The sequence below is a fragment of the Belonocnema kinseyi genome, chromosome 2, assembly GCF_010883055.1.
Source record: "Belonocnema kinseyi isolate 2016_QV_RU_SX_M_011 chromosome 2, B_treatae_v1, whole genome shotgun sequence".
NCBI lineage: Eukaryota > Metazoa > Arthropoda > Insecta > Hymenoptera > Cynipidae > Belonocnema > Belonocnema kinseyi.
In genome coordinates, this window is record NC_046658.1 from 42,317,234 (window position 1) to 42,327,023 (window position 9,790).

Below are 9,790 nucleotides of genomic sequence, written 5' to 3' on the forward strand. Positions count from 1 at the left end.
CATAAGGACAACCGTAGGATTTCGCCGGGAGCGGGTGCTAATCTGAAAAACTGCACCCGCTCCCAGCGAAATCGCGGTAAAAAAAAAATATATATATATATATGTTAACTTCGAAACATGAAAGCTTCTAAAAATATTTATTGTTTTTCTTTCTAATGATTAATTTTCATTTTATAAGGTTTCTAAGGTTAGCCAAAAAGATGCAATGATATACCATTTTTTCATATACTCCAGCTTTCGGATTCTAAAAAAGTCTTGAATCAATCACGATTTCAACTAAATATATGGTCATTTAAATACAAACTTTGGTAATTTTAACAATGTGGTAAATTTAATTAAATAAATGTGATTGAATCAACCAACATTCCTTCAGGATGCACAATTATCTGCTTCATTTTAATCTTTAATTTAATTGATCCAGACAAATTTTAATAAAAATCATATCCATTTTTCTTGAATGCAGATAAATTTTACTGATTTAAATCCCAAACATTTTAAGGTTTAACAGTTTCAGGTATTACTTTTTACTATTTAATAATTTAAAAGAACGTTGAGATTCATTTGAATTTGAATGAATATCCATTTTACAGAATCATTAAATTATTTTTCAATACTTCCAAAAACTAAAAAAAGGTTCAACTCGAAAGCATCCAATACTGGAAATAATTAAAAGGTCACAGCCATAAAAAGTAATTGTGACAATTTTAATGAATATTTTCTACTGTGGAAGAAACATTTTATAAATTGACATATATTTTAATTTGAAGATGTCTAAACTAAAAATAATCCAGAGCTTGAAGCAATTTAAATTTATAAACTGTTTTGAACCATGTACTTTGATAGAAATATAAATTTAAAAAAAACCTGACATTGAAAAAAATCATAGATGATGTAATTTCAAATTTTATCAAACAACTATTTTGCAAACGCAATGGTACTTTCAAAAATCAACGTTTTCAATATGCAATTATACAGTAATTGATATTTATTTAAATAAAAAAAAATTTATAAAATTTTTGTATTTTAAATTTTAAATGAAAGTTTGAGTTACAAATCTTTTCTTTCAATTTCAAAAGGAGTGATGAACTCTAAAAGTATTCTTAATATGGAACAATTCAATAAGGGTTTTCGCTCTTTCAAAGTCACTATATATGCTTGGTTGCTTGCTACTTTCCTATTTTGAGGCTTTAAAAACTGAATACGTTTGATTTCCAGGCTTTGGAATTCTTTGCCACTTGAAAACTATGAAATCATAAAGTTAAATGAAAAAGTCTTCTCATTTTAAAAATATTTTTTAGAAATTTTTATACACAGCAGCCAGACCTCAGAAAGCTTCCAATTGAAGTTTCAGTTTCTCTGACGAAAGGCGAAGGTTTGGAACATGAATATGCAAGTCAGAACAGGTAATTGGATTCATAAAAAAATATATCCTCTTTCTTTGTCTCCTAAAATATTCGAGTGCCTTTAACCCGTTTGGCTAGTAGAACTGATTTCAAGATAAGATAAGCATTTTTTCGCTTCGTTTGTCTTCGACTATAGACGTTCCATTTTGAAACACATGGTTCAAAAAACTTTCAGCAATGTAAATTTGTAGAACAAGAAGAATGTGACATAATGTGGTGGATATGTAAAACTAAATTTTAATTTATTTTGAAAGTGTAGAAGCGTGGGATTCCTACTTATTAACCGAAGACAAGAGATTTATGACGTCAAGCAACAAAATTGAAAAATCTCTATCAGAATAAATATTTTGATAACATCTCAATTCCTCTTCGAAATATTTATTTTGTTTACAGTGTACAAATATATACAAATAATAATATGGACAAATATATAACAAATTTCTTCATTCTACAGTCACTGATTACCTAAATTTAGGAGATAATATATTTTTTTATTAACGTCCTTTTTTTTCAAATGTTTAGATTATCGAATCTGTCAAGAAATAAGTGTCTGTTTCTTCAAAGACCGTGGCTACTGAAGGCTACCGTGGCTAGCGAAGAAATGAACCATATTTTTGTTACTTTGTCTCATGTATGTACGTATGGATGCATGTGTGTGTATGTATGTATATATGTATGTATGTATGTATGTATGTATGCATGAATGTGTGTATGAATGTATGTATGTATGTATGTATGTATGTATGTATGTATGTATGTATGTATGTATGTATGTATGTATGTATGTATGTATGTATGTATGTATGTATGTATGTATGTATGTATGTATGTATGTATGTATGCATATATGTATGTATGTATTTATATGTGTATGTATATATTATGTATGCATGCATGCATGTTTGAATGTGTCTATATGCATGTATGTATGTATGCCAAGTTCGATAAGCCAATATGCACGCTACGCAAGAGCCTTGATTCGTTAGAAGTGAAGGTTTCAAATTAACGAGGAGGATAAGGGGACCGGCAGGTGTCATGTGGTCGAGAGTACCCATTCCTCGCCGTCCTTAATTTCTTGTCCGACCTGAAACAGTTTACAAAGTTTATACTCGTATCAACCTGCGAGCTTTTTTCTATACCCAGCAAGAATTGAAAGATGAAATAAGGCGATACCCACACATGATTAAGAAAGGAAGAAGTTTGAAATAATTAAAATGCTTTTGGAAACCTGTTCTCTTCTTACATAAATTCAATTTGAATTCTACCAAAACTATTTCAGACATGAGAGTTAAATGTATTTAAGATGGAGCTCGTCTAGAGTTTAATATTGATAAAATTAAAAAATTATAATTTGATAAAAACAATAAATTGAGTGGCTTTGATTTATCATTTACGTAAAAAATGTACTTTACAAAGATTTTCGAGTTTATATATTTTGAACTTTTGAAATATATTATGAATAACAGTGTTAGTAATAATTCTAATTAACAACATCTGCACTTTAGGTATGCTCCTAGGTCAGAGATAGAAATTTGTCAAATTTGTAAACTGAAACCCTAATTTATACCCCTAAATTTACCCTAATATTTTGTTCAGAATGACACACATGACGCCTTCATTTTATCCACCATATCTCCCTATCCTGGCGAAGAATACTTTTGTAAAATTAATATCAGTTTGTCCGACAATCCATAAAAAAACCACCCAAATGCACAATTTCGTCGCCAAATTAACTCGAATTGAATCCCGTATAATAGAGGATCTACGTAATGGGTACGAGTAAATTCAAACGGTCGTATTTGAATACTTAATTTACGGAAATCGTCAAACCCCGTTAAACCCTGTGGGTACTTGGTATCCCGTTTATGCAATATTTAATCCGCTTATCTATGGACCGTGAATAATTTGGCGTAATAAAGGTATTAAGAGCAGCAGGGGATTCGCTCAATATGCGAGCCATTGAGGGTTCGAAGTTGACTTCTGGGATAAATCGTTCAATTCCGACTTTACCTAGGTCGAGGTTTATTATGACTCAAAAAGGCCATCAGGATGAAAAAAAAATCTAGACTGACGCTGATCGATTAGAGTCGAATGGTCGATTCTTGACTCCACGGAACACGAATATACCCACGAGGGCCATTCATTTCTCGTTTTTTATCGCGCTTTTTTCTTCTTCCTCGTCTTGTCCTTTTTTTTAAAAAAGTCATGTGTAAGAGTACTTCCGCGCTAAGGGCAGACAGCTGCCGCTGCCTTAGCATAGGTTTCACTAACAGTTAACTGGCTTTTCCACAGCATCCAAAGGAAGTGGAAAAAAGGTTTTTCATTTGGTAGGGAAAACGTTGAAATCATAAATCGTGTTAAACGTATACGTGCGTCGAAAGCGCGTTGCACAACATCCAAAACGACAATGCTCATTCACTTTTCATGGGTCACAACTCACAAATCCAAAATGATGATAGAACCAAGTACTCGCATGAATGCCTCGGAACCTCGTATTGTCAGTTGGTACAGTTATGAGGCGGAAAGAACCTACTTTTGTAAATTATTTCGAGCTTCAGTGTAACGAAATTTTTCCAAGATACTGAGGGTATTATGTTATATGCTTTATTTATTAGAGAGTAGAGTTTATTATTTATTAATTTATTACAATATTACAGAGCCGGAAAAAGTATTTTCATGTTCAAAAAATGAATCAGTTGTACAAATTTGTTATATATACGTCAGGATTTCGAGATATCCTAACCCGAAAATGAAAAGTTGCTATTTTCAATCATCCCGAACAGATTATTTTTCTCTGCGAGATATGGAACATTAACCATTTTAGTTTCGTTTCACATTGAAGAACTATCAAAGATCCACGAGTTTGAATTTTGAAAATCTGAGCTCAAATTCGGATTCAGCAAACTCAAAAATCTTTAGACACAACTTTTAAAATTGCATAACTCTTCTAATTTTTCAGCGTGAAATGGAAATATTAAATCTGCCGTATCTTCGAGAAAAATAAATGGAAATGGCCATTTCTTCACATTTGGATCAACATATCTTGAAATTCAGATTCAGAGAAAAAGTGTTGGCAACGAATTCGTTTTTAGGACATCAAAATTCTTCGGGTTCACATAGCCTAGACTTTGGGTACAAAAGAAGTTTTTTTTCGGCCTGTGTTATTATTTGAAAATCCTTTCTTTTATTTCAATCCATCAAATTTCCTGAGTCAAAACTTTAGTCCTACTTTAGAGCTCTAAATGTAGATCTTCATAGGCTGTAGGACAACATGTAGAGGGTTTAATTTATATTAGATTTAAGCTTTATTTTAGTCCCAAAAAGTGGAATATAAGTCAGTTTTTCCCACTTGCAGGACTAAAAGAGAGCTTGGTTTAAACTGTCTTTTAGATTTTAGACGCCCCATGTATATATACCAGTTAACACACGAGAAACGCATTCTTCAGCTATTTGTCGCATACAAATTTAATTCTATCACTTGAAGCTTAACACTACCCCATCGCAGAATGTCGCACGTTCGAAACGGTCCTTATATACAAACCAAGAAAATTGTTAGCGCTTGTGAGAAACGACCAGTTCCAGGTCGCAAATGTTTGGTCGCCCAAGTCATATTTAATCCCCTTATTTCAAGCTCGGATATTTATGTCACATGTGTCACTAAAATGTTGTATAATAATTAAAATGTCCTATAAATTATGACTGAAATGTCATTTTGATGTGTGTATTTTTTAAGGCGAATCTCACATTATCAGCAAAGATTGTTATTACTTAAATTCTGCTTATTTTACGAATATAAAGATTGGAGAACAAAAAGTATACAACGTAATATCTCTGGAGTGTTTAATGTAACAAAGAAAAATTGTTCCAGACATTTTTGACAGTAAATAAATTTTTTCTTATTTTCTTATTCACATAAATGAAAAAAATGAATTAGAATTTAATATAATATCGTTCCAAAATAGGAAAAGCCGAGGTTTTATTACACTTATTTGTATTACAGTACCGAACTTTAATATTATCATACGATTATTTAAAACACAAAGACCACAAAGTAGTATTCTAAATACAAAATATTATGAATTGATATTGTCAATATGAAGTTGACAAAAACCTGAGACGCATAACAAACTATGAAATTAAAATTCTTGATTTCGAATATCCACCTTGCCCCACACCGTGCCACACAGTGGGGAAAAACGTTAAAATTGGTCCCAAATCAGCGCAGAGTCGACAATTGCTAATCGATTTTAATTATTTTGTTACATTATCATTCTGATGAGTAAGTATTAGATTTACGTAAAATTTGACTGCGTCGATTTTAATAAAATCTCCAAGTTTCGAGACACCCTAAGTCAGAAAAAAACGATTTTTACCAAGGTGTCTATCTGTAGTTTGTAGTCTGCAGGCAGTTAGGTACGGTAACTTTTGGAAAAATAATCGGATTGGATTGAGCTTGGGTGCACTTTCTTAAGACCTAAAGAAAGAACAAGTCAGTTTTCCAGCTAATTTTGACGAAATTGAAAAAAGTCAGGGCATTTTCAAAATTTTCGAGTCCATTTTTTTTTTAAATTTAAAAATTCTATGAACGGCTATTCATAGAACTCGGAATCTCGAATAATTTATCTTTGTGACTTATCAGAGTTATAACTATACGAAGGAATAGTATTCATTCCTTTTTGTTCATAGCATTTTAAAAATATTTTTAAAAAAACGAACATGAATATTTTAAGCCAAACAACGCACGATATGATAAAAGTCTGGCAGAGAAAATCGTTGATTTTTGAGAGCCCTACAAGATTATCATAACAAATTTTTGCATTTTTTCGAAAAGTCAAGGACTCAAATTTTCATAGCACAAGAAATGAGAAATCATAAATTCCATTTTTCGTTCAAACTATGCAAGATGCGAAAAAAAGTCAACAAAAATTGTGCACCCAAAACAGATCTACATATTTTTTTAAATAACTTTTTATAGGACACTTAGTTTTTGTTTTTTTTTCGCAAAAAACAACATTAAAAATAAAAAATTGTAATTTTTGGACAATTGAAACAATCTACAAAATACAAATGTTAAGACCAAGGTTGTTGATCCAAAAAAAGAGAAACAAATCTATTATTAATTATTTTTTGAAAAGATGCACTGTTTTTGTTTTATTCGTGAAAACAACGTAAAAAATTGTAATTTTTAACGAACATATTTTCATCGCGCATTTCGTGCTTTGCACTTGATTTTGTCCAAAATGTGAAATTTCCTACATTATGTTCAACAATATTATGTTAAATGTATATTGTATTTATTGCTGTTTGGTGAGACCACAGGTATTAGTAGTGTTGAATTTGAGCGAGAAATAGGAGAAATGAGTAACAACGAGAAAAGCTCTTGTCTTTTTTTATCAAATCTCATTTCATCTCATATAATATAAGCGAGCTTCTCGAAAGATCGTATATTTCGATCAACTGCCTTTTAAGTGTCAAAATTAACATTCGTAAAAAAACAAATGTCATCAGTAGTGTCATAAAATATGAAAGTAGACATAGGAGGCACAAAAAACATAGCATTCAGAGTAAAATGTGTATTTTTATAAAATTATATACTTCTTTTATTAATAATTAAAGTTCCTAAATATGATTTTCAATAGTATAATCCTCTTTTTTTTATCTCGTTAGTTTATGTTTTGTATGGTCTTTATGGTTATATCTCAAATCTAATGCATAAAGAAAATTATTCTCTAATTCTAGATTCCTGGTGCCAAAAAATCCTTATTTACACTCTTTTTAATAGAAATTATTATAATAGTGTGTACTGATTTATTAAGCAGCATATTTAAAAATTCGTTTTATAAGAATAATAAAATTACGAGAATATTAAAAACAATTTCCGTATTTAAGAATCGGATTTAATCTACATTTTTTTTATCTCTCGAGATATATTCTTATTATTTCTTTGAAATAGTTTCAATATGAATAAAAAAGTTTAAAGGAGATTTTCAAGAAATTTGAGAGATTTTTAACGAAATTTCAAGATATTTAAGGCTCGAATTCAGTATTTTTAAAATGCTATAAGGAATGTTAAAGCGAATTAATACATATCAAGGAATTCCTAATGATTTAAATCATTTTGAGCTATTAGTTAAAAAAATTGCATAGAGTTCTGAAGAATTTCGTAAGATTTAAAAGGATTTTATGAGACCTGTAAGGTTTTATGATATTTTAAAGGATCATAAGAAATTCTCAATATAGTTCCAGAATATAAAAATGCTTGAAGAAATTTTACTCGGAATTTCAAATATTTTAGGATATTTAAAAATATTTGAAAGAAATTTTTATTTAAAAAATAATTTTCTTTTTGCAAAAATAAACTTAAAAGTGACCGTTTTACATGTGCTTGAATCTCTGAACGTTCAAATGAACATTTTTTACTGATGACTTTATAAACCAGATAAAGTCCTCAAATTTATGTACTTTTATATTGGAAATAATTTATTGTTGAAGCTTAATTATAATGCATAGTTTAAATTGCAGTTGGAACAATATTCATGGATAACATAGTCATATTCTTTTACCTGAAAGACGTTTTTTGGACAAGAATTCTTTGAATAAAACTTTTTTTTTATACGTATATGGTGTCTTGACATTTTTATCAACAACTTTTTTTATTTGATAACCTTAAATTTACGTCAATGACGTTTCGCTAATAGCTCGGGCGAGGAACGAGATAAAATGAGATGAGATGAGACGATAAAAACAAAAGAGAGAATGATATTCTCCGTTTTTGAGAATACTTCTCGAACGAGTGAAATAAGCGAGAGAACCGAGCATCTCGTATCGTTATGCAACACTAGGTATTAGCAATGAAGAGAGAAATATACGTAAAAATGATTACAGAGACAAAAATAGGATACCCAAGCGACTAGTTACGGAAAGTCAAAATGAAATTAAGTCAAAAGAAAAGAAGAAACTACAAAACGTTTTTGATGGAATAGAGAAACTGCTTTGCAAAAATATGAAGGAAAATAGAAGTAAAGAGTTTTGCAGCATGAGAAATAGCAAAGATGAAAAGCTAGATGGTGCAAACGGGATTAGACTCTTTGAGACTCTTTTTGGGAATTATTGGCACATGATGAAGCTATAGAGCACCACAAAAGCCATGTAGAACACGATGCGTTAGAAAACTCCATTGAGAAAGTATGTTTAACTAAGGTTAGTGATTTAATTAAGAATTTAAAAATGGTAAGGCTGCTGGTGTAGACAGTATTGACACTAAAATGCTTAAATACGGTGCAAATTGATAAATTTATGTTTCGAGGTGGGAGAAGTCTCAGACAACTGGAAAAAAGCGATTATCTTAACAATATACAAAAGAAAGGGAGATAAAAGCAACTGCAATAATTACAAAGTAATCAGCTTATTAAGTACGGTAAGTAAAATATACTGGAAAATACTTATTTGTATGGTAATGGAAATAATAGAAGAAAAGATGCGGGAAGTCCAAAGTGGATTTATGTACGGAGTCAATGGATGGCTCGTACAAGGAAGAAAAACAACCTATATGCGGACAGCAAAGCGAGCGTAAGGGTAAATGGGAAAGTAAACGTCTGGTTCGATATTAGGCAAGGTGTTAAATAGCAATTCTTTGTGTCTGCATTGATATTTATTATATTCATGGAAAAGTGTCTAAGAATGGCCCTCTTCAACAAAGAAAATGTGGATCACGAAACAATAAGCGTACATGGGTTAGCGTTCACAGATGATAAAGTTGTTATGGCAGAATCAATCAAAGACTTGCAAGGAATTATAAACAAACTGAATACAAACATGGAGAGCATGGGCCTTACAATGAACGTAAATAAAACAATAATTATGGTGTTTGAGGGGAAGAGTGAGAAAACAATATGCAAGATTGTCTTAAACGATAAGAGAACCCGAGTATAAATGCTTCGACTTGAGTTCGACTTGGCTATGTCTACAAGACATCGATGCCTGGCTGCGTCTCAAAACTGAGTCGAGACATAGGCCTTCGTCTTACTTTTATGGCCACGACAGGTATAATGGCGTTTACTTGTCTTAAGTTGCGCCTTGTTTTGGCTAAGACGACGTTTACTTGACTCAAGACGAGCCTTATCTTGGCTGAGATTATCGAACCTTTTTTGGCTCATAAATGAGATTAAAATTGATAAATGAAAAATTGGTAAATATTAAATTAGTTATTTTTAATTTAAAAATTCAGAAACGATGGGTCCGAACGAGTATAATCCTTAACAATTTTCTCCAAAACAATAAAAATTGTAACTTTCTAGAAGCATCTTCTAAGCTGTTAGAAATACGTAAATATAAACAAGATTTTCGGCATCATCGTCAAACAAGTATAATACAAATAACAATCCGTA

The 9,790-nt window shown here is 30.9% G+C and overlaps 1 protein-coding gene across 1 annotated transcript in view; it reads right to left on the reverse strand.

Moving 5' to 3' along the window:
• LOC117182648 overlaps positions 1-8,088 on the reverse strand; it is a 10,527-nt gene extending 2,439 nt beyond the window's left edge. Inside the window, exon 1 of the mRNA XM_033375750.1 lies at positions 7,967-8,088. Within this exon, the coding sequence (XP_033231641.1) occupies positions 7,967-8,038 (72 nt within the window). The 5' untranslated portion in view covers positions 8,039-8,088. The remainder of the gene's footprint in view (positions 1-7,966) is intronic.
• Between the last annotated feature and the right edge of the window lie 1,702 nt (positions 8,089-9,790).